The sequence below is a fragment of the Vespula pensylvanica genome, chromosome 19 (assembly GCF_014466175.1).
Source record: "Vespula pensylvanica isolate Volc-1 chromosome 19, ASM1446617v1, whole genome shotgun sequence".
Lineage (NCBI taxonomy): Eukaryota > Metazoa > Arthropoda > Insecta > Hymenoptera > Vespidae > Vespula > Vespula pensylvanica.
This window is the reverse complement of record NC_057703.1, coordinates 1,778,584-1,804,946: the sequence shown is the minus strand read 5'-3', so window position 1 is coordinate 1,804,946 and position 26,363 is coordinate 1,778,584. Positions and strand designations below refer to the sequence as shown.

The 26,363-nt window shown below is 31.0% G+C and overlaps 1 protein-coding gene across 4 annotated transcripts in view; it reads left to right on the top strand.

Moving 5' to 3' along the window:
- LOC122635863 (diacylglycerol O-acyltransferase 1) overlaps positions 1 to 26,363 on the top strand; it is a 132,541-nt gene that overhangs the window by 40,502 nt on the left and 65,676 nt on the right. For all 4 annotated transcript variants that reach the window (XM_043826542.1, XM_043826541.1, XM_043826538.1 and 1 more), the window contains 2 exons: positions 5,589 to 5,683; positions 20,779 to 20,831. In XM_043826542.1, the coding sequence (XP_043682477.1) occupies positions 5,589 to 5,683; positions 20,779 to 20,831 (148 nt within the window). The remainder of the gene's footprint in view (positions 1 to 5,588; positions 5,684 to 20,778; positions 20,832 to 26,363) is intronic.

Here is a 26,363-nt window from a genome sequence, read left to right as displayed (position 1 = left end):
TTTTTGTTACGATATGATGATTATGATTTTGATGATGATTATATATCTCTTTTTCTTTGTTTGCACATCAAATCCTATGACGATTTTCAATTTACGATTTTTAATTATTTCGTTCGAGTAAACTCCTTCGATCTCAGATAGTCATCTTGCTCTTCAGATTATTTTTATCGTTATTATCTTTTGCGATAAACGATTATAGGTGAGTGAATTGGAAAATGATATTTACTGGAATTCTTTAGAATTTGTTTTATTTGTCGAAAGAATTGATTTTAACATCACGTCAGATAATTATTTCATTCTTTTCAGATTTTTTTCTTTATCATTGTCATCTTTTATAACGAATAATTGTCGAAATTATGATATTTATTCGTATAATAAAAATCATTGTCGTTTGTTCGATCGATCGTAATTATCGTGATTATAAGTTATAAATAGTTGGACAATAAAATTTATCGTAATGATCGAAGTATAAAAATTGCTAATAATGGTATTAAGAGATTCGTTAATGAGAGATGAGATTAAAATTCGAAATGATAAATAATTTTACAAGATAGGCTTTAACGAAGGTGACTGATGTAATCTAAACTTTGACTTCGGTAAGCGTTGATCCAACCTGATTGGCATTCTCGAATATCCCTAGTGAAATCTTATCAAGCAAAGAGAGAACTTAAAACCTTAGTCAGCGTATAAAAGGATAATGTTATTAAATCTATCCATCTATCCATCTATCCATCTATCTATAACTAACAAGATTCTCTTCTCTCGATCTCAAATAAAATCGAGAGCAAAAAGGATCATAAATTATGACTAACGGTAAGTAACAATGTAATTTTCTCCATTCATGTATTACCTTTTATTTTATTTCATGTCATTTTATTTGCTACTACAATTTTTGTCAACATCGGAAGGATTCAGCGACATGTAGGACAAATAAAAATCGTACATCAGGATTAAATATGATTTCGCTGTGTATATGTGTGTATATAATACATTTATATGTATTTTCGAAAATTTTACCATACTTCATAGGTATTAACAAATGAAATACGGCATTCAAATGTATATATATATATATATATATACACATATATGTATATGCGTGTGTGTGTGTGTATATATATATTTTTTAATAATACTCGATTTCTATCGATCATTCTCTCTCTCTCTCTCTCTCTCTCTCTCTCTCTCTCTCTCTCTCTTTGTATACCATGAAAAGATTTTATATTTCAATAAAAATTTCTATCCTCAATTTTATCATAACTCATAAATATTAACAATCGAAAAATAGTATTTAGAATGTATATAGTATATACTATATATACATACATACATATATATTATAATATTTGACTTTTGTGGATCATCTTTCTCTCTCTCTCTCTCTCTCTCTCTCTCTCTCTCTCTCTCTCTCTCTGTAAACCATGAAGATACCTTACATTTCAATTAATGTTTCTATCTTCCTTCTTCATCCCCCTTTCCTCTTCTAAACATCACTTCGACTCGGATACACGAACACAGAACGAACGTTTGTTCTCGACTAACGACACCGTGGACGGGCACTTGCCTTAATCGACCACAGCATTTTGCTTGGTACGCGAAGTTAGTCTGTCCGAATGTATTTTCAACCATACTCTCTCTCTCTCTCTCTCTCTCTCTCTGTCTCTCTCTCTCTCTTTCTCTTTGTTTCTCTCTTTCTCTCTCTCTCTCTCTCTCTTGAATAAGTATAATCGAGTTTATGTGCTTATATTATTGCGATAGCAACTCATACGTCAGATCATATAGTTCATATATCCTTTTAGTTTATGACATTATTCCTTTAGAAATAAAATCTTCAAGTGAATAATTTCATCAGAAAAGTGTAATTATATTTAATTACTTTAATCGATATAATTCTCCTTTTTTTCTTTTTCATTTCTTCTTCTTCGTCTTCGTCTTCGTCTTCTTCTTATTTTTTTTGTTTTTTTTTTTTTTTTTGGTTTCTCGTTATCTTCTTCGTTGTTGGTAGACGTGAAATTGAGGATTTTTATCATGACGCGGTGTATTAACGAACTTCAGCCAATGAAGAACGAGCATGGATTTAACGGAGCTGATGCTAGCAGGATCAACAAGGCTATTCACGGATGGATAAGAAATTTAATATCTTTTCTGTTCACGCCTCTAAAAGTAAGAAGTTTCGATAAGTAACAATATTTATTACATTTTCTAATATGTATATGCATGTATATATATATATATATATATATATATATATATATATGCTTTGGTAATTCGATAATGTTTTGTAATTATTACTAAGAAGGAAATGGGATTTTGATTTAGAATGAGAGAGAGAGAGAGAGAGAGAGAGAGAGAGAGAGAGATGGATTTAATACGTAGATATGTAGATCGATTAATTATTATTACTTATTAATTTTTTATATATATATATAGTTATATATAATTATATTAAATATATAAGAAAATAAATTTAATAGAATAGAAATGAAAATTAATTGTTTACATATAAAAATATTTCATTTATTAACGTTCATATATTTTTATATATTAAAGATACGAGAGAATTTATTTGTTGTAATATTGAAATCGAAATATTGTTCTTATTAGAAAGTATATTTTTAATGGTTCGAATCTTACAAAAGAATAAAAAACAAAGGAAACAATAAAAAGAGAAGAGAGGAAAATATTTGAAATAAAGTTTATAAAATTGCGCGTATACCTATCAAAAATAATCAATAACCACCATTATTATTCAACGTGTTTATATAAATTTTTTACATTAAAAAAAAAGGATAAAACAGATATGTCGGATATACATATAGTATGTCATTTTTAGTATGAAAAATTCTGTGTACGTAGTATCAAGAAAATCCGATTATCATGTTTTTCTCTTTTTTCTTTTTCGACGTTGCGATTAAAAAAAAAAAAAAAAAGAAAGAAAAAAAATAAAACAAAAAAGAGAGAGAGAGAGAGAGAGAGAGAGAGAGAGAGAGAAGTAAGTAAAAAGATAAAATCAAATATCAAAATTCGCGATACTCATGTTTCATAGATTATTTATTGAAAATGATCGAGCACGATGATGATATGCATAACCAAAAAAGAATGAAATTTATAATATTTCGGTGATCACGTCGAACAATCGCGTTATCGCATAAAATAATGAAATGACGATGCCAACGTATGATTTCGATTATTCGAACTGATCGATATTAAAAGTACGATCCATGGAGGCATAGTTCAACGAACAATCAATCACCAACGTTGGTTTGGCAAATAAATCATCGTGAATAATATGAATCATATTGATTGACGCCCGACAAATCCCATCGACTAGTAGTATGGCATCATTGACTTTCGTAAACCGCAGCATTTCAACTGTGTTTTTCATTATACGATCAAATCATCGAGATTATTGAAAATCTGAATAATTTAATCATTGACGTAATCCAAATATGGTGTTACATTCATAAATGTTTCTTTTATATAGGCTACTCGTGTTTCATGTTATTATATATATATATATATATATATATATATATATATATATATATAATATTAATGTTAAATCTTCATCTTCGTATTTATTATTTTACAATAATGATGAGTTTAATAATAATTATTACATTAATATTAATTAAAAGCCTTTATTTATACGTCTCTGTCAAGAGAAAATCGATTAATAATAATAGAAAACGAACGAACGAATTATTTTGTTCTTTTCTTTTTTTCTTATTTCAATTGTCCATTAAATTGTTCAAATGTGATAAAAAAAAAAAAAAATCAATAGTTACAGTTTTTTATACATTTATATAAAAAGTATGATGAACTACTCTGATAATAAGAAAATTATAATTTCTTTTTTATCAAGTATCTGTCAAATCGTTGAATATGAAAGAAGAAGAGAGAAAGAAAGAGAAAGAGAGAGAGAGAGAGAGAGAGAGAGAGAGAGAGAGAGAGAGAGAGAGATCAATAGTCCCGGTGTTATAGCGAGTGCAAGAGAGATAGGAAATATAGGTATAGCATTACCAAGGAAAACTCGAAGAGATTATTTTCTCGTTATAAGATGAGATGTCGATGATCGAGTTTTATTACTTCACCTTGAACAAGATCATTTCTTTATCGACACGTTAAACGATCGATTATAAGAATTTTTCTTCCGACAAACTATCCTCAATTATCGCAAACTGCATCAACGTGACTGATTGCATTTGCCACGAAATAGGGAACCAACGCGATTCGATCGACGTTCCAATAAATAATCCTCGTTCTCTTTTCTCTCTCTCTCTCTCTCTCTGTTTCTCTTTGTCTCTCTGTTTCACCCACTTGAAATACTTTAATTGCTTCAACCGTAAGCCTCGTTTATCATCGTTAGTCCGAACTCTCGAATCAAAGCCATCGGTCTTCGATAAACTTGTTTTTTTTTCTTCTTTTTTTTCATATTTCTTTTTTTTTCATTATTTCTTTTTTCTCCGTGGTAAATATCGTGATAAATATTGTGCAATTTTTCAAGATTTATACGTAGATATCTACATGGAACGATCGAGATCAGGATAGTCGATACTTCTTTATGAATTGAATTTATTTTATTATGGTCAATCAAAATTATGAGATGTTTAATATCTTGTCTTCGTTCAACCCATATTCTGTTTTTTAATATCATCGTACTAAATATCATACCTTGATCTTACATCGATTATTGATCTTCTCATCGATTATCGATCATTCTGATCCTGCATTACAATCAGATAATTCTAAAATTCATTATGAAATCAATCGATTATAAAATTTCTTTGCTTCGAAAACAAATTCGTATAAAAGACAAATAAGAAGAAAGAGAAAAATAGAGACAGACAGACAGACAGACAGACAAACAGACAGAACAAAACAATATAGAACTAAATATTTTAATCTATCTCCTTCCTAATCGTAACGACACATCGAAACATTTCATCCCTTACATTTTTTGTTATGAACGTTCTTTCGTCTCTTACTAAAAAATACTCTGTGTATCTACCTTTAAATTTTCATCAATTCTCTCTCTCTCTCTCTCCCTCTCCATCTCTCTCTCTCTCTCTCTCTCTCTCTTTCTTTTCGAATATCATCATGCTAAGAATCACAGAAAAGACGGACGTTAATAAAAGCTCCTTTGCCCTTCGGCCCGTGCCGACGTCAGTAGTGTCAGCAACGTCGTCGTCGTCGTCGTCGTCGTCTTCGTCGTCGTCGTCTTCGTCGTTGTCGTCGTAAGGCTGCAGGCGTTCGTTTAACACGCGTTTGCAGATGGAACGAGAATGAACGAGGAAGGAGAAGAAGAAGAGGATGGGGATGGGTATGGGGATGGGGATGGAGTAGGGTGGGGTGAGTTGAGTTAGTGTGAGGATTCGGGGGTGAGGTTCGAGTTGGAGCGTCGGACGATAATAACGAAAAACGCGCTTTCATTTCGACACACATACACGTACACATTTTTGCGCGCATAGACACATACATAAGCGAACATGGCCACATATATACGTTTCTAAACTTCGTGTCTATTTCCTTTCTTTATCTATTTTCTTACTTTTTCTATATCTTTGTCTTATCTTTTCCTTTTTCAGATACGGGATAAGAGTGGATCCAAGGCAATGGTTTCTATTCCTGAGCGGCAAGTACGACGGTGGTGAAGAGCATCCTTCGATTTTGCTGATCGTTTGTAAGTCAATCGATAAATTACATTCGATTCTACTTTGATAAGAATATATTCTACTGCAGTGATTCTCAATTTTTTCTTCTCTTTTTTCTTTTCCTTTTTTTCCTTTTCTTTTCTTTTCTTTTCTTTTCTTTTCTTTTCTTTTTCTTTTTTTTTTTCCTTTTCTTTGGAGTAAAATCTGAAAACGCGTTTATCTTTTTTCTTTGCTACTGTGTGCGTAAGATAATTTGATAAGTTATTTCAATTGAATTAAAAAGGAAAAAGAAAAATGAAATTATGTACTTCTAAACGCAAAATATATGCATCTATGTGAGACTTACAATTAAATCACTTTCATAATCAAATCGACAAACCGATTTTTGAGGTTCTCTTTTACATTTTCTTTTTAATTTTAATTTTATTTTGTAGCTCTTGTTCGTTAACGTACCGAGAAAGAAAGAGAGAGAGAGAGAGAGAAAAAGAAAGAGGAACGACACGTTATTTTCCTTTCATTTACTCGAGGTTTAATTATATTTTATAATTTTGAAGTAGAATTTCTCTCGAGACGGTTGGTTATTCGTAGTAGTATGAAACCGCTTATCTTGAAAATCATGAAAAAGATCCGAGATATACACGTGACGTACTACGTTACATGGGATTTGATTCTAAAAAAATTTTCTTGTTTTTTCCTATGTTTTTTCTTTCTTTTCTCTTTGGTTAATTTTTTATTCTTACTTCTCATTGTCCATTTTATATATATATAATAATAATAATAATAATAATAATAATAATAATAATAATATATGTGTATATATATATATATGTAATGTAGCAATCGTTAAAGCAACAACGAGTCACACACAATAATAAATCTCGATGAGAAAAAAGGCGTATGCCTGGCAGGTGTGTCGGAGACTAAAAGTCGAATTGCTGAGAGGCAACTCGTCTCATCTTGGCAAGCATCCACTGATATCTACTGACTGGAATGGAGTGGAGTGGGATTTGGAAATTAATAAAAAAAAAAAAAGGAAAAGAAAAAAAAGCGAAAAAAAGGAGAAAGAAAAAAAGAAAAAAGGAAAAAAAAAAGAGAAAAAAGAATGTAAAAATGAATAAAAAAAAAAATATAAAAAAAAAGAAGGAAAAGAAGAGATGAGTGGAGGGGATGAAGAGGGGGGAAGTGAAAATGAAAAAAGCGTTCTGTCTGATACGAGAGATAGGAAGAGGTAAAGAGAGAAAAAGAGAGAGAGAGAGAGAGAGAAAATGAGGGAGTATGCACATGAGAGAGAGAGGAAGAGAGAGAGAGAGAAGGATGAATGAACTGTAAAAAAGAGAGAGAGAGAGAGAGAGAGAGAGAGAGAAAATAGGTATGCCGATAGAAGTTATAAGAGGTTACGCCATACTTTTCATATTTTTCAAGCTAACCTTCATATTTTTAGCTATGATATTAAACGATGCTCGCATACCATTTTCTTTCTTTTTTATTTCTTCTTCTTCTTCTTTTCTATTTATTTATTTTTGTATTTTTCTTTTTTTTTAATTTTTTCTTTTCTTCTTCTTTTTTTTTTTTTTAATAAGCCCTGTTTTCACAACTTTTTTTATAAAAGTAACATATACAATCGACTTTTCTGGTCTTGTTTTTTGATGGTATTAAGTGAACAATAAACACAATTTTTTGTTATTTAATATACATTATAATTTTATCATTGCAGAAACCCTTTTGGTATATATGTTTATATATGGTTTCGTTTATTTGATGAAAATTATAATTGTAATTTATTTTTACTTGAATTAATTTTTTATTTCGTATTAATTTCATACATAAATACAGTATATTATATCTCTCGTATGTGGTTGCAGTTTTGTCAATAAATGTATTATATTTACATTTATCTCTCTCTCTCTCTCTCTCTCTCTCTCTCTCTCTCTCTCTCTCTCTCTCTCTCTCTCTCTCTCTTCATTTTAATCTCTCTTTCTATTTTGTTATTTTGAAAAGTTGCCTTCTCGAATAATCATCCAATGGTTTACATTTGATTCACCGTGATGTTTTCGAAATAATATTTAATTCAATCTTTATAAACCCTTTTAAATTTAGTAACAGCGTTGGATAGAGAAAGGTGGGCCGTTTTTAACGGGCATAAATTTTCTATGATGCTTAAAAATTCAGCTATATTATCAGTCGTATTGTCCTCTCACCGAATGCATTCTTACCCAACTTGGGACTAAAAGACGTACTCTCTTTTTCTCTCTTTCTCTTTTTCGTTGGCAAACGCGAGTTGCATTGGTAACGTTGCAGCGGTCTCGTTTGTGTGCAGAATGAAGAAGAAAGAGAAAAAGAGAAGAAAAAGAAGAAAAAGAAAAAGAAAAAGAAGAAGAAGAAAGAGAGAGAGAGAGAGAAAGAGAGAAGAAAGAATTTGCTTGCATTATTTAGACCTAAGAGAAGGTAATGCTCATGGGAAAGTACGGTTAATAGCTCTCATATTTTAGAATCTACGTGTTCTCTCTCTCTCTCTCTCTCTCTCTATCTATCTATCTCTATCTCTATCTTTCTCTCTTCTTTTTTTCGTTCTACCTTCTTGCTCACCAATGTTATTGCCGGTGTTGCTGTTAGCGTTTTAAATGGAGTAGGGGAACTATAGTAACTCCTCTCAGTTCTTTTACCAGCCTGCTCTCTCTCTCTCTCTCTCTCTCTCTCTCTCTCTCTCTGTCTCTGTCTCTGTCTCTTTTACTTTTTATACTTTTTTTCTAGAGACCACTCGGCCTTCTCTCTCTCTCTCTCTGTCTCTCTTTCTCTCTCTCTCTTTTTCTTTCTTTCTTTCTCACGAGGGTGGTCCCCGGACCAAGCATAATAATTTTCATACCGCGACCCATGCAACGAGATTGCTTTTTAAGCGGTACTCTTACGGCACCCTATCTCGGTGCTCTTGCGATTAGGGGATTAATTATTCCACGAACCATGCCACCACCACGTAGGAATTAGGTTCCTCCGGGCTTGGATTGTCGCGATTCCCTCTCACTCTAACCCCTCCCTCCCCGTCCACCTCCCATCTCCCACCCCACTCTCAACCGCCTACTCACTTTTCTTTTCTTTTCTTTTCTTTTTCTTCTTCTTTTTCTTTTATCTTTTACTTGTCAACTTTTTGCCAGAGTCTCCTCCTTCTCTTCGATCACATGCTATTTTTTTATTCCTCTATCTTTTTTTTTTTTTTTTTTTTTTTTTTTTTTTTTTGAAATATAAAAAGGAATTAATTCTGCTTAATTTTTTGTTTTGCTTATCTCTCTCTGTCTGTCTGTTTATCTGTTTGTTTATCTGTTTGTCTTTTTAATTTTCCTTGTTCATCATCTTCTTCTTCTTCTTCATTTTCATCTACTTCTTTACGACAAAAATGGTATAGATTACCGAGATAAGATAACCATCCTCGAATCGTTTTCTATTTGTCCTTTCTTCTTCACCACGACAAACTGGTCGTAAGGGTGGGGTTATACGAGAGCCCGTAATCAGAAACGTAACGAAGAAATCAGAGGGGTGCTTAAATTGGACTCGAATCCAATTGAAATTCTACGTTCTTTCCTTCGGGTTTTCTTCCCCAATTTCCCTCCTCTCCTCTCCTCCGTCACCCCAATCTCCCTATTTTTCTTATATATATATAGTGTTTTAAATTAAAAAGTTGGCCGAATTAATTAGTTTCGAGAGATGTATTACCTTACTATCCTACATTATTCGTTTCATTTCTGGGTATTTTTCCTAACAAAAAAGAAAAAAAAAAGGAAAAGATAAACGAAAATGATAATTATTTCGATCTCCCCACTAGCGATACTATATCCAGCTTATGGGGTTTTTATAAAGTTAAGATACTTTTTAGAAAAAAGAAAAAAGGAAGAAAAGAAAAAAAATACCTATTCGTCGTTCATAGCTATTCATATAAAAATATTTGACCAAAATAAATTAGCATTAGTCTATTAGTCCAGAACGTTTTGGTACAGTTAGGATATTTTTTACAATTCAAAAAAAGAAAAAAGAAAGAAAAAGGAACAGAAAGAGAAAAAAAATTGATAGAGAGAAAAAAGATCATACGATCATGATTCTAAAATAGATGTTTCCAAATTATTTATCATCGATCCGACGTGTTATCGTAATGATATTTTCGATCGTGCTTGCACCTTCGTTATTCATAATAAATTCAAAATGATACTTCATTTCCCCAATAAGGTTTTTATACTTTCCAATTATATATATATATATATACATAGACGTACGTAACTTTTGGTTACAATATGTCAACGTTATTATTACACTTAGTATGTCAACGAACGAGAATAATTTCATCAGCGTAATTGGGGATTTGTATTTTTATAGGACGTAATATGGTCGAACGGGTTTGGGATGGTGAATTTCAAACGAAATGAAATGTACGTGATGTTGATAAAAATAGCTTTGAAGTTAACCCCCGTCTCTACCCCTACATCTCTCGCCCCCACTACTGCAATGTGTTGGATTCTGTCGGCCGTAAACAGGGCTCCAAATTTTCCACTTTTTATTCGACTCTGCCATATTTGTGGCTCATACTTCGTATAGTTTATCAGAGACTATCTCTTTTTCTCTCTCTTTCTCTTTTTCATTCTTATTCATCTGATTATACAAAAAAGAATAGTAAATAAATAAATCGAGTATAAGAAAAATCTTTGATCGTTTTCGAATGTTTAAATCGTGGAAAATTTATTTTTAATTTCGTACTTTTCGAAACAGATCGGGTATATCTATCTATCTATCTATCTATCTATCTATCTATCTATCTATCTATCTATCTATCTATCTATCTATCCATCTATATATATATATATATATATACACTCAGATACACTACAATTGCCGTCGAGAGAGTCATAGTTTTCTGCTTGATGTGTTGCTCTAACATTTTCAAGTACTCTCTTACTCTCACTCTCACTCTCTTTCTCTCTCTCTCTCTCTTTCTCTTACTCTTTTACTATTTCATTCTTTTTATCACCAAACGCGAACGTTCAGAAACTCTCTTTCTCTCTCTCTTTCCTTCTTTTCTTTTTCTTTTCCAATTCAAAGCTTTCCACTCTCGGTCGTCGTAAAACGACGTAGAAAACTAAACGAGCGGCAGGCAGCATCGGTAGACACATTATAATCGATAATAAAGTATAGTCTCTCTATCTATTTCTCTACTTTTTTTGTTTTCTGTATCTTCTTCCTTTTTTTTTTTTTTTTCTTTTCCCTCGCACGACATGACAATTCTTGGATAGTGGTATAGTTTCTCGAGAATTGGATTTTAATATATAAAATAAGAGAAGGCTTGCGAATTTAGCGTATCGCGGAAGAGAAAAAGAAAGAGAGAGAAATAGAAAGAGAAAGAGATAGACAGAGAGAGATAGAAAGAGAGAGAGAGAGAAAGAGAGAGAGAGAAAAGACTCGTAATTCTTGCTGGAACTTATTACGTTCATGCTTGTTGAAACTGGGTCGAGAGAGAAAGAGAAAGAGAGAAAGAGAGATTCTACTTAAGCCGTTCTCGTTCCACGTTCATAGCACAGCTCGTTCTCATTCTTCCTCTCTCTCTCTCTTTCTCTTTTACTCGCATACATATACACCTACACACCCACACACATAATGACAGTCATATATATATATATACATATATATACAGTTACGTTGTTTCATATAGAAACTACGATTTTGATCGTCGCGAGAGACCATACGTTTGAAAGAGTTCCTTTCGGAAGAAAATAGCACGGAAAGGAAATGAAGAAAGACGTGATTCCCATCGGTAGGTACTCTTCGAGCTTTTCCTACGGCTTTTCCTCGAACTAGCTAGCAACTGGTCCTTTTCTTTTCCTAACTACAATCTCCCGTCCGTTTGGTGGTTGCTTTCGACGAAGGGAGAGAACTTTCAAGACGAAAACTTACTGCTAACTTCACTGTAACTCCATGCTTTCTCTCTCTCTGTCTCTCTCTGTCTCTCTCTATCTTCTTCTCTTCCTCTTTTTCTTTCTCTCTTTCTCTCTCTCTCTCTCTCTATCTAGTAATGTAACGAGTGAGAGGGTAAATGAGAACCGCAGTAGTAACAATTAAGCTTAGACAGACATCAGGAACTCAGCAACATTCTAAAAGTGACTCCATCGTAAAATAATATATAAATCTTCTTATATATATATATATATATGGATAGATGTATCAATGTATGTAAAAAATGTATATTGAACGCGTGTATTGAATAGAAAAGAAAGAAAGAAGAGAAAGATTATGTTAATGAAAATGAATTCTTTTTTTGAAGGACGTATTATTTAATGTTCTCTCTCTCTCTCTCTATCTATCTATCTCTTCGTGTCTCTTTCTATTAACATAATGAGTTAGATTAAGAAGTAATAAGAACTCTCTTGTTAACACTTAAACTCAAAATTGCTCTAGTGACGTCATCATAAAATAATACGAATATTTCTTATGATAATTACGTATATTGACCGAAGGGAGGGAGAGGAAAGCAAAAAAAGGGAAGAAAAAGGGAATTAAATTAATAAGAACGAATTTCCGTTTTAATTATATGTTACTCAATTCTCTCTCTCTCACTCTCTCTCTCTCTCTCTCTCTCTCTCTCTCTTTCTCTTTCTCTATCTCTTTCTCTAGTATCATAAAGGTAAATGAGAACTCCAGTAGTAACAATTAATCTTAAACTGATGCTGAGAACGTTCGTGAACTGACGTCATCGTAAAATAATACGATTCTTCTTCTCGATAATCGTGTGCTTTGATAAGAAGAAAATAAAATAACAAAAAAAAAAAAAAATAAAAAAGAAAAATAAAACTTGGAAAGAATGAAAAAAAAAAAAGAGAGAAGAAATTAAAAAGAAATGGGTACAAGTTAATGAGAACGAATTTCTTCGTTGAATAAGAACGATAAGAAACGAGAACGATGGGAGAGGCCAATTATCGGACAAGTTTTTTCTGTTAACCATTTTGTCTCTCTCTCTCTTTACACACACACATATATACATATATACAATCCTTTCCTATCTTCGCGTCTCCGTAAAAAAAAAAAGAAAAAAATATATATCGGAACAATTTCGCTACGGAATCTTTTCGACGATTATACGCTTCGTCGTCGTTACGATATAATAAAGAGGAAAACGGAGAAAGAGAGAGAGATGGACTCAATGTGAGTCGTCATACGAATTACTTAATCTGAACATCGTATATATATATAGATAAATACATATATGTTTGTATGTATTATATAGATACATATGTACAAGTTGAATACAGTGCCTGAGCGCGGACTAATTGAATTAAATGAGAGATTGCACTCACTGAGAATGAATTCTGTATATGGTTAACTCTCTCTTTCTCTCTCTCTCTCTCTCTCTCTCTCTCTCTCTCTATCTCTCTCTCAAATTCATGTAGTTAGTTATAGGTATTTATCCAATATATGTACATACGTATGTATATATATATATATTTTTTTTTTTTCGATCATCGATATTAATCATTTTAATTTTATATTCCTCGTTTATTATTTCTTTTATTATTTTTATTTTTTTACAAATCAGTAATTCATTATAATAATGGATTGAATTTAAGAATATGCACGCATACATGTGTCTATATTTTTTTGAATTTTTTTATATCAGGTGCTCATCATAAAAATGTAATATTAATTGAATATAAGTTATATTTAGTATAGCGTAATTGTACTGTATTAAAAAATAGAGATAGAAGTAAAACTAGTGTAATTATAATAAAATAAACTACATACTCAATATTTACACACACATATATATATATATATATATTTTTTTTTATGGTGATGCGAAATTAGAATAGTTAAAAGAATAAAAGGAATAATTTCAAACATTCTATTATTATATATTGTTACTTCTTACATATACTCATATATATATATATTAATAGTCGAGTTAATAGGGAATGTTAAACTAACACATAGATCTTTAGTCGTACTCGTGTGCTATGTGCGACAGTGTCAAAGAGAAACTTTAATTAGTACTCATAATTATTCGTAATTAGCAGTCGTCGTTCACATTGCGGGCTAACTCGTAACACTTCTTTCTCTACGAGCGTTCTCGGTAATAAAAAGGAACAGGACAGGAGAGATAAAAAAAAATCATACGAAAAAAAAGACAAAAATAGAAGAAAAAACAAAAACGAAAAAGCTCGAAGAAAAAATCTACAACAATAGAATTGAAAATCATCTGCCAAATAATTTTTTATCTACTATTTTTTTTATCTACTCTTTTTATTTCTTTTCTCTTTTTTCTTTTGATCATCTCTCATTCAAAACACGGATATAAATAGGTCTCTGAAAAGTTTTTAGAACGACCGAAAGTTCCTTGTAATTTCACGATTTGAAGATACAAAAATTGGCCTAAACTGTCACGTAGAAGAGTAATCGGATTTTTAATGTCACCTAAGTACTTTCGACTTACCTTTAGTATTTACTTGTATCACGTGTTCCTTCTTATTCTTCATCATCGTGTAATAGATCCTTTATATCGAAGTTAGTCCTGATCGTTCCAATCATCTTTTTGATCGCTTCAATACATACACACATATGCTTGATCCTTACGTTTAAGCTCGGATCATTAAACAGATGGTTTTTGGTGAGATATCCAGAGGATTTTAAAGGAGAGTTACGCTGTCTTCGTTTGTAGAAAATCAGATGGATTTCCTTTGAAACGTTTAATACGATGAAAAGCAAAACAATAACGTTATTTTCTTGTTAATAACGATTTGAAAAAAATAAAAAAAGAAAGCAAGAAGAAAACACGGAAATAAAATCATAGAAACTCGATAATCGAGCGATTGTTTTTCCTTTGAAAACATTTTTTTCTCTGAAAAAATACTAAAAGATCGAAGATTTTCGATCTAATCGATCGATATTTTCTCCGAACCGTTTAACATAACAGAAGGAAAAAAGAAAAGATAATGTAATTTGTTACTAACGATTTAAAAAAAAAAAAAAAAAAAAAAAAACAAAATCACGCGGACTCGATGATCGACCAAATGTTCTCTTTCCTTTTTTTTATATTTTTTTTTCTGTTAAAAATAACAAAAGATCGAAGAATTTCTATTCGATCGATCGCATATTTTGAATAATTTTGTCGAACGAGTGAGCGCCGAATTTCGTGGTGAAATTCTTTTTTTTTTTTTTTTTTCTTACTTTCTTTCTTTCTTTTTTTTCCCCCTTAAACTCTTGCATCCCGTAATCGAGTTTATCAGTTTTCTTCTCTCTCTCTCTCTCTCTCTCTCTCTCTCTCTCTCTCTCTCTCTCTCTCTCTCTCTCTCTCCTTTTCTTCATTTTTATATCTTCTTTTTTTTTCATTTTTATATCTTCTCTCTCTCCCTCTTTCTCTCTCTTTTTCTTTATTTTTATATCTTCTTTCTCTTTCTCTTTCTTTTTCCTCAGGCTGTTACTTCGAACCTTCAACGAGTCGAGACACTCGAAGAGAGATAGAAAAGACTTAGCGAGGAAAAAAAGTAAAAGTCTTAATTAGTGGCTGAGATCCGAGAGGTGCTCGAGGGTGGAAGTCGATTACCCTCAAGCTTGCGGGTACCTATCTCTTTTTCTCTCTTTATCTCTCTCTCTTGCTCTCTCTCTCTCTCTCTCTCTCTCTCTATCTCTCTATCTCTTTCTTTCTTTCATCGGTCTCATCCGTTTTCACTCATTCTAGCCGATTTTCCTTTCCTTTTCTTTTTTTTCTCTTCTTATCTCAACCATCTCCACCCCCTTCATCTGATCCCCTCGTCATACAAACGTCTCACCTCTTTCATAGAAAATATTATTCTCTCTTATTCGCTATCTATCCTTCTCTCTCTCTCTCTCTCTCTCTCTCTTTCTTCTCTCTTCTTTTCCTTCTTCTTCTTCTTCTTCTTTTTCTTCTTCTTCTATTTCATCTAAATTTCCAGATAAATTCGATCCCATAGATTAATTTAAATGGAATGGCCGGATCTTACATTTTACAAACTATCGAATTTTCGAACGTAGCTAATGATTTCCATACCGTTCGAATTTTATCATCGGGATATACACGTGATTATGCAATATCGAGATTTATCGAAATTTGATCTTTTCTTCTCTCTCTCTCTCTCTCTCTTTCTCTCTCTCTCTCTCTCTCTCTCTCTCTCTGCTTCTCTCTGTCTGCTTCTCTCTGTCTGTCCTTCTCTTTCATTATAATTTCTCTCTATTCCGGTAAATACATCCGGTCGACGTAGAATTCGATGAAAAATTGAAATCGTTTGGAACATTGTTTTCCGAAGGGACAACAGTCGTTCGTTCGATGTCGTGTCAAATAGAAAGTGAAGGAGATCAAACGTAGAGGTGGAAGGGGGTGGTAAAAAAAAATAAAAAAAAAGTTCAACGCGTGTATATTTTTATATATTTATATATATATATATATATATATATATATATATATGTATGTATGTATGTACATACATTTATCTCTCTCTCTCTCTCTCTCTTTTGATATTCATGTGTGTGGTCAATGTATATGAAAATTACATGAAACTCGGTAACTGGCTTTGATGGTAGAACACAAACGTGGCGTAGCCATTGTTGTAACTGCAACATCAACAGCTTCGGATCCTACTACCCTTTCATATCTTCTCGTGTAATGCACATTCAACAAAGGATAACTTTTTTTTAATCGTTTTTTTTCTCTTTCTTCTCTTCCTTTTTGTTTGTTTGTTTGTTGGTTTGTTTGTTTGTTTGTTTGTTCGCTCGTTTGTTGGTTCGTTCATTCGTTCGCTCTTCTTTTTTTCCTTTTTATTTATTTATTTATTTATTTATTTAATTCTTTTGCATTTAATCATCCTCCTTTTTTCGAGAACAAATACAAGAGTCTCTTCTCTATGTTTCGTTTGGATGGAACTATGGGATCTCGAGGGAGGAGGCAGGGTCTGGTAAACATGAAAAAAATGAAAAAAAAAAAAAAACAGATATATAAACGAATTTCCATGACATAAAGGGTTTTCATTAATATCTATTAGTCAGCTGTGTCCGATTTGAAAGTTCGAGCCTTCTCTCCTCCCTTCTCTCTCTCTCTCTCGTTATCAAAAGAACGAAAGATATAAAAATAAAACAAAAACAAACAAAGAAAAAGAAAAATCAAAAAGTATATATCGAATGGCAGGAAGAGAAAGTAATACCTCACCCCTCTGATCCTTTCACCCCTTCTCTCCCTCCTCACTCTCCACCACGTTTTACGTTCTGATATATGAGAAGTCATTTGTTTTCATTAATTATAGTCAGAGTAGAAACACATTCACGTGAGTTCGGCATCGTGGCAAGGCCGATACGTTTTCAAAACTGTCAATATCGATGTGTATACGTTTTTGTGTATGTATGTATGTATGTATCTATGTGTGTGTATGCGCAGGTGAATGATGCGCGTGTATATTCTCTCTCTTTCTCTCTTTCTTTCTCTCTCTCTCTCTCTCTCTCTCTCTCTCTCTCTCTCTCTCTCTCTCTCTCTCTCTCTCTTTCTAGTCGCTGTTAGTTCGGAGTACAACCGGTGAATTTTCGTTCTCGTTCATTTCTAACAGGTAGAAACTCCCTTATGTGGCTTCTCTATGGGAATAGAGAACATGGCTAGGGCGTAACTTGGATTTCAATGGTTTAATAGTTTGATGTTCTAGGAAAATTTGGTGATAATTATTCGGATTATTTCGAAGGCACGTTATACGTGAAGACGTGAAAGTGAAATGAATTGAACTCTTTGATGATTTTTAGAATTTTAGACGATATCGAATGAATTTTAATAGTAGAATTTATTGATTGATATGGTGCTATATATATATATATATATGTATATTTTTTTGTTATTATTTTTTATAGATTTATTTAATTTTCAATGAGAATTTTGATTTGTCGCGATAGTATATATTCCCGAATAAAATTAATAGTTCAATTTTGTAAGAAAATTCTGTTTTTTTTTTTTTTTTAATCACTCTTATCGTCTTAAGATGAAAGTGAAATGAAAGAAAATTAATTGGGTGCTTTGTAAATAATTTTGAATATATTATGTAGATTTTAGTATAAGAGTTAAAGCTTCGTTTTCTTTAACGTAGAACATCGAGTTAGAGAATAAATTCATTAGGATAAAATTAAAATAATGTATGTCTGTACATCTTAATAGTTTTTATATATGTAATATTAATAATGACTATATATATATATATATTTTATCTAATTCACGATCTAATTCGAGCGAGTCAAATGTAATTTAATTTAGTTGGATGAAAGAAGTGTATGTATACTTGCATGCATGAATGAATATCTGTCTATATATATTTAAGTATGTGTTAAATATATATATATATATATGTGTGTGTGTGTGTGTGTGTATGTATGTATGTATGTTAAAGCTAGGAAATATCTTTTTCTACGTGATATCAGCAAAACATCGAACAATATCGATCGAATTTTCAAGCTTATCGATTAAAAGTGCTTTTCTACATATACCTATACACACACATACACATATATATGTATATATGTACATATGTACATAGAACGTATTTGTACATTCTCGTTATTCTCGAATTGGAAGTTACATCGTAAACGAACGCACGAATTTTAATTAAACTTCTTTCCACATTCGTTGATACACCAAATACGGTACGTCCGATGTACAAATCGAATTCGACTTTCGGTATGACGTTCAGAAAGATAATTATTGGAAATGGTTTCCTCTTCTGTAAAAAGAGATAGATAGATAGATAGATAGATAGATAGATAGATAGATAGATAGATAGATAGATAGATAGATAGATAGACAGACAGAAAGAAAGAGAGAAAGAGATAGAAAGAGAAAGAGAGACAGAGAGAGATCGACTTTGAAATACCAATTTCACAAAGATTCTAATTGATACGACGGCATGTTAACAAAATGTAATATGGGAAACGCATATCCGTCTATGCCAATTAGTAATTAATACGTTGGAGATAATTGACGGGTAGAGATTTCAACGAGGGGAGTGGTGGGATGTGGGGTATGGGATATGAAGCTGGCAGGTGCTGGGTATCAACGTTATCTACTTTTTTTTCTTTTTTACTTTTTTTCTTTTTCTTATTTTTTTTTCTTCTTTCTCTCTCTCTTTCTCTCTCTCCCTCTCCCTTTCCCTCTTTTTATACACTCACGAGTTTGAACTTCCAATTTACAGATGTCACTCTTTTTCCTTCCTATTTCTGCTCGGCCACATTTACGTGTATTGTAAATTCGATCTACAATGATATTAACATCTACATGTAATTTAAATGTGTGGAGATAACAAAGAGAAAGAGAGAGAGAGAGAGAGAGAGAGAGAGAGAAAAGGGTTGAGATGTCGACAGGTGCAGTTATTCTCGCTTGGTTCTCTCTCTCCTCCCTTATTCCCCTCCCGTTTCCATCTCCCTCTTTAGAAAAGCCTTTAATTGTGACTAATTCGTCCTAATTGCCTGTTTTGCATTTTACACGCGTCGTTAAAACGACCCTCACGTAACACTGGCCATTTCGACCTTTTTCTTACCTTTTCATGCTTTTGTTATTTATTATTATTATTAATATTATTACTGTTATTAGATATTATTATTACTATTGCTATTATTATTATTATTATTATTATTATTAATACTATTATCGTTATTATTTTTACTTATCATTGGGAGAAAAAGAAATTTAGAGAGACGTTTGAAAAATTCACGAGTATTTCTCTTCTCTTTTTTTAAATGCATACATGTCGCTATTAATGTGAAAAACAAGTCTTGAGATGAGAAATAATAATAATAATAATAATAATAATAATAATAATAATAATAACAACAGTATCGATAATAATAAAAAAAATGAAATAATAAAAAAGAAAGATATAGAAAAAAGCTGCAAAATTTTTCGAAAAGCGGCCTCTAAGTAATTAGAAATTTTTGCTTGAAATAATTTTTAATATATATGTATACACATATATATTTGTATATGTTAGATCGATGTGAAAAAGAGAGAGAGAGAGAGAGAGAAAGAGAGAAGATATCTTGCAGTTCCTTTCAAAACGAATCTCGCGCTTCTCAATTTCGCGAGTTTTGCCTATCGGTTGGTTGCATCTTCTAAACTTATTTAAGTTTCGCCATATTTTATGCCAAGAGATGAGAGAAATACCCTCGTTCGTAGAATATAACGTAAATGCGGTAAAGTAGGAGGTAGGGGGGATTGGGTCAAGGAGAGAAAAGGCTCACGGAAGGAAATCATGCGACTTTATCCATCTATTTTGAAGCGAACATAATCTCTGAGAATAGATATTAAACCAAACGTTCGTTCGATTATATCGGTGTTACGTTTTTTCTTTTTTCTTTTTTCAATCTTTTCTCTTGTATTTCCCCAATTGTTTTTTTTTTTTTCTTTTTTTATCTTTATCTTTATCTTTTTTTTTTGTATTTTTTTCTCTGTTTAATCGTCGTATAATTTCAATTTACTTGACAAGTCTTTTTTAATTGTTTATGATTATTATTATTATTAATATTTTTTTCTTCTTTATCAATTCTACAATATTTATGTAGAATTTTTCTACATTTTTTCCTACTCTTTTGTTTTTCTTCCTCTTAGATTTCTCCCTTCTTTCCTTCCTCCAACCTGTCACGATTTTTCTACAACTGTTTTTCATATTCATAACATTTTCATTTGTAATTAAATCATATGGATATATATATATATATATGCATATAAGTATGTACATGTATTATATCTTTTTGTAGATAAAAAATATAAGGTATACTGTTTCATTATTCCAATGTTTATTAATATTTTTCTCCTTTCTATATTTCAACAACGATGGCAGCGATATAAGCGAGCAAACATAAATTAATTAAATCGCGACGAGTGTCCAATAAAATTGGTCTTTTTTGATTATCAATGAGAAATATAGATATACGTGTGTATATATGTATGTATGTATGTATATATACGTCGTTACTGCATTTTCTATCATCGGCATTTGACGATTGATATAACGTTGATCTAATTAGCTACTCGTTAATTAAGCGATCACAAACACTACCTATGTAGATATATATTATGATATACACAAGCAAATTTTTTGTTTCTTTTTCTTTCTTTTTTTAGATTCCACCGTGCCTGTGACTCTTTGCTTGTTGATCGAGAAGGGAATGTCTTTGGTAAGTGACGTTATGAAAAGTAAAAATACATGTAGTAACATTTGAATGGATATATTGTAATGAGAATGAAGTAAATTAAAAAAATGACAAAGAAAGAGAGAGAGAGAGAGAGAGAGAGAGAGAGAAATAGATAGATAGAGATAGAGTAGCAAATAAAAAATTTTGTGAAGAAACTGATTAAAGAAAAAAAAAAAAAAAGAAAATAAAATAAAAAAAAGAGAAAAAAAAACAGAGAGAAAGATTAAAACAATAATATTGAACGATCATTCATCCTTTCAATTTAATAAATTATATTACGTTTGTCATCGAACAATGTATAGAAGAAATATAGAAAAGAACGAATGAGTAAAAAAGATAATGAGAATCACAAAAGATAGATATTATAGATATACATAGATATAAAGAGAGAGAAAGAGAAAGAGAGAAGAGAAATCATCGTTGTAAATTTTTCATTCTCCGTTTTCCTTTTTTTTTCTTTTTTAATTTTTTTTTTTTTTTTTTTTTTTTGGTTTTACGCGATTCGATCACTTTACAATCGATTCGAATCGATTCGAATACTCAGCTTTGCGTTATCACGATGAATCGTTGATTTTACGATAACCCGTACGATATAGCGAAATGTAAACAGCCGAGATCGTTACACGAGAGAAAGAGAGAAAGAGAAAGAGAGAGAGAGACAGAGAGAGACAGAGAGAGAGAGAGAGAGAGAGAGAGACAGAGAATAATCGAAGGGAACTATATCTACACTCTCCATCGTTTGTCCTGAAGTAATTACTCCATTCATCTTCCACAGTTAAGAATTTTATTTTAGATCTTCCGCTCTATCTTCTCTCTCTCTCTCTCTCTCTCTCTCTCTCTCTCTCTCTCTCTCTCTCTTCGCCTGTCTCTTTTCCTCTCACGAGATTCTTCTTTCGCGCGTTAAATAAATTCCAACCGTGGAGTCTGTTAAAGATGTATAAAATGTTGGAGAAAGATTTTTAAACGGTGCAATAATTTTTTTTTATCTTCCTTCATCTTTCCATTTTCTTGTGCTTGTTTTTCTTCTTTTTTCTGTTTTCTTTTTCTTTTTCTTTTCTTTTCTTTTCTTTTCTTTTCTTTTCTTTTCTCTTTTTCCCCTTTCCCTTTTCTTTCTAGTTTCATTTCTTCCCATCTCTCTTTCTTTTTGCATCTTTATCCCTATCCTCCTTTTCTATTTTCTTTTCATCTTCTTCCTCTACCCCTCTTTCTTCGTTTCTTTCTTTCCTTTCCTTTTCGTTCCTTTCTCTGCTTCTCTCTTTCCTTTTTGCTTTTATTTCGTTTTTTCTTTTTATTTTTTCGGGCTATCACGCAGCTATCTCAAACGCGTAGAGTTTCTTCTTTCATACGCAATCCAAGGAAATTACTTGAAACTAAAATGCGAAGTTTCGAGTTAATATGAAACACTATGAATAATTAAATGCGATGAATGCTAAACTAAGCTTGCATAAATAATGCATGTCCGCCGTTTTTTCTTCTCTCCGAGCAAACTTTGCCTTCTAATATCTGATCGTTTTAACACAAACACACGCGTATACGTATATACATACACAGAAACATACATATGTACATAAAGATAGAACATTTGTGCGTTTTACTCATTTGAAAGTCACGATACATATTTTTATCAGTATGATCTAGGCGATCAAAAAGCATAACATTAGTCACGTACTATTTCATGAACATTCGAAGCATAATCTTTAACGAGAAATATTTTTCATTTCTTCTCTTATCGTCGATGTCGTAAACTTTAATCTCGAAATAACGTTTTCAATTCTTTTCTTCCCCATCCATACTTCTATATTCTCCATTACATATTCCGAATCGATCGAAACTCACGTACGAATGTCTTTCTAGCGTGACAAGTATGTACGTTAAGCACGAATTTAGTTTGATTCTCAAGGCTTGCTCTCGTGTCCATTGTATTGCATGTTTCTTGTTAGGAAACTAATGCTAATATGCTTGTTGTTAATAAGCTTTGAAACTCGCAATACTATTGTAATACATTCATATATATCTACATATATCTGTATGTATTTAAAGAATTTTAAACGTGCTTTATTTGATAAAGATCGTTCGATAGAATCGATTTAATATTAAAAGAAATATTCTATTACGAATTTCATTAATCATATCGATGAATAATAATAATAATAATAATAATAATAATAATAATAATCATCATCATCATCATCATCATCATCATCATCATCATTACGTTTTAACTCTGATTTTGTTATACGAACATCGATTTATAAATGTTGTTATTTACGAATCCATCCTTTTCGATTTCTCGAATGATACTTTATCGAAGTTCGATTCTTGGCTTAGGTTGTTTTTGTTTAAAAGAAAGAAAGAAAGTAAGGAAGAAAAAAATAAACATTTCGATTAAACGCACGTGCGTATATTTTATATATATATATATACTATCTTACATACGTGATTGCGCTTAAATTTAACCGAAATTATTGCATCCCGTTTTACTGGACACCTGTAAAATTTATTACATCTATTACCCGCGTCGCACCGCATTCTGAAAAATTAGCACGATAAATTTTCCTACGGTTCGGATTGATAATATTATTCATGTATGCACTCGCATCTCTAACTGAAACATAGCCATTTCCGAATACCGTGAATTTTAAAAGTATTGAGACTGATTTTTATCATACGTAGTGCATATGTTTAATATTTGCAAAGATGTTACCATTTTGATGTATAAACGTAATATAAGGACGTTGACATCGTTTGTCGACATTTTTGTTTCGATCGAACTTTCCTTTTAGCAAACTAATTTCAGAAATAGTCGATTATTAAATATTAAAGTTAAATATACCATTAAACGTATACATTTTCAATTCGTACTATTCCCATTCGTTTGATATTACTTTTTTATAGTCTTTCAATTAACTTAATTAACAATTAATTAATAATTACGCCAGCTTTAAAGTTATATAGAATTTGGAAATAATAATTTTCATATACCAGATATTTCTTTTATGCGTGGATTATTTATTACTTTTCTTGTCTTATTTTCTTTTTTACACGTGATAAAAATGATAAAATCGAAAAAAACATTTACTAGAATAGAATAAATTTATCATTTGCAATAATTCGTCATATAATTGACACTCGTTCTTATCGTCAAGTAGACTATATTTTCTTTAAAAACTTATTTCTTTAATTGATCATATTTTCTTCTTTTTTATTTACAATGTTAATACTTTAATTAATCTACTTTCAAAGTAAATACGTTTTAAAAAGAATACGTCGACGAATGTAAAAAGAAAGATATATAAATAAATAATATTATCTTCAAAGAAAAAAAAAAAAAAAAACGAAAAGAAAAAGAGATGCTTAGGATCTAGATAAAATATAAATCATGACCAGCGATAAAATGTAAAAACGATTAAAACGTTCTGATAAATTCTTTTTTCATTTTCTTTTATTGTCTAATCATTCGTAGCTTGATGAAAAGCTCGCGGGTAATTATCCTATTCTCATTCTCTTTATTTGTTCTCTCTCTCTCTCTCTCTCTCTTTCTTTCTCTTTCTCTCTCTCTCTTTCTTTCTTCTTTTTGCTCTAACTCCTATCTATTTTAGTTTACATGTAAAGTACAGGCAACATATGCGTTGGTAGTGTGTGCAAGCGAGCATAAATGTTTCAACCGTGCAATTTGCCGGACTTTACTCGAAATTCATGGTATTCTTTTGTGTCGCGTAATTGGGTCAAGTGGTTCATAAATATTTGATATTTAACAGCCGCACCCCTTACTTCTCTTTGCTTTCTTCCGCCACGTTGTTATTCTTTCGTGCTTACAAAAGATACCGAGAAAACTTCAACAATAAAAAAAAAAAAGAAAAGAATCATTGGAATAAACAAAATCTTAAATTATAATGACCGGCAAATGAATTCAGACGATTTCTTTTCGAATATCGTGATACTACGAACTTATATATATGTATGTATATATTGTTGTTGTTGTTTTCTTTACATTATATCGTCTCTGTTATATTTTATCTTAAAATTCCAAATTCGATCGGCGATAAATTGATCTAAAAAAATTTTCTTTTACGGGACATTGTGATATCATTACTTAGAATCATTTTTCAATATCAATTAATTTTTATTTTTTATTTTGTTTTGTTTTGTTTTTTTTTGTCTTTATTTTATTTCATTTCGATCTTAAAATTCCACTTGAACGAATTCGTATTGAAGAACAAAATTTTTTTTACAACGAGATACCGTGGTGTTATTATCGAGGAATGTTATTTATTGTTATTTATTTATATTATTATTATTTTTTTGTTTTCTCTATTTCGTTTTTTAAAATGGAAAAATTTAAACGAGCGAAAAAGTTTATTGTACCTTTGAAAAATTTCTTGAACTACGCGATACTACGAACTTATTCCTGTTATTGCACAAGGAACGTTCGTCGATATTTTTTTATTTTTTATTATTTTCAATTTTTTTATTTCTTATATTTTGTCTTTCTCTTTATTGTTCTTAACGAGGTACTGCATCTTTCCACGTCCAAGACTATAGAGGATTATCTTTCTGACGCGTTCGTTTCATCGCACGATTAACTTCTCCTCGAGGAAAAGCCACGTTCCTTGTTTTCTTTCATAACAGAAACAGTCGATTCTTGGGATATGTCGTCTGGACTCGTAATCGATTCTCGATCGTTTCTTTTCGATCGAACGTGTCTCTTCGTCTTGTGAGAAAAGTTCTTCTATTTAGGTTTCTTATGTTTCTCTTTCCAGTTCGTAGGAATCGTTCGATCGAAGTAGAATTTTCTTTTTAATGTTTCGACTTCAAATCGTTCGTGTTTTTTCCATTACAATTTTTTTATTTTTCTTCTTTTATTCTTTTCTTAGAATACATTTTTAACTTTTCAATCAATTATAAATAGATCTTAGAAAATGATAGTACTTAAGGATATTAATCCAATTCGAAAGTCTTTTTATAGGAATGATCGATATTATTTTTTATATATCATGAAGTTCATCATAAATATTATTTTTTTATTAAAAATTTATCATCAATTATTTTTAAGAAAAATTTTACACACATATATATAAATATAACAAAAATAAAAATTATATATATATATATATATCTTTAATCGCGATTAATAGATCATTTATATCTTATTTTAAATAAACAAAATAAAGTTTATGCGATTGCAATAAAAATTCTAATAATTTCATCGCTGTTATGTTCTTATTACGAAAGACGAAACCTCTCTAGCTTTTGATCTTTCAGTTTCGTATGTTGGCAATTAATTAATATATTTTTTATCTCTTATTTTTAAATAAACAAAATAAAATTTATTGCAAAATGTAACTATAATAAAAATTTTTATGATTTCATTATAGTTATTCCCTTATTATGAAAGAAAGACGAAAAATTCGATTTTAATAATTATTAACAAAATCGATTTTATTATAACAATGTTATTATATTGTTTAAATAAATAAAGAATAAATTACCCTTGAAAATGGTCTTGGTTTCAAG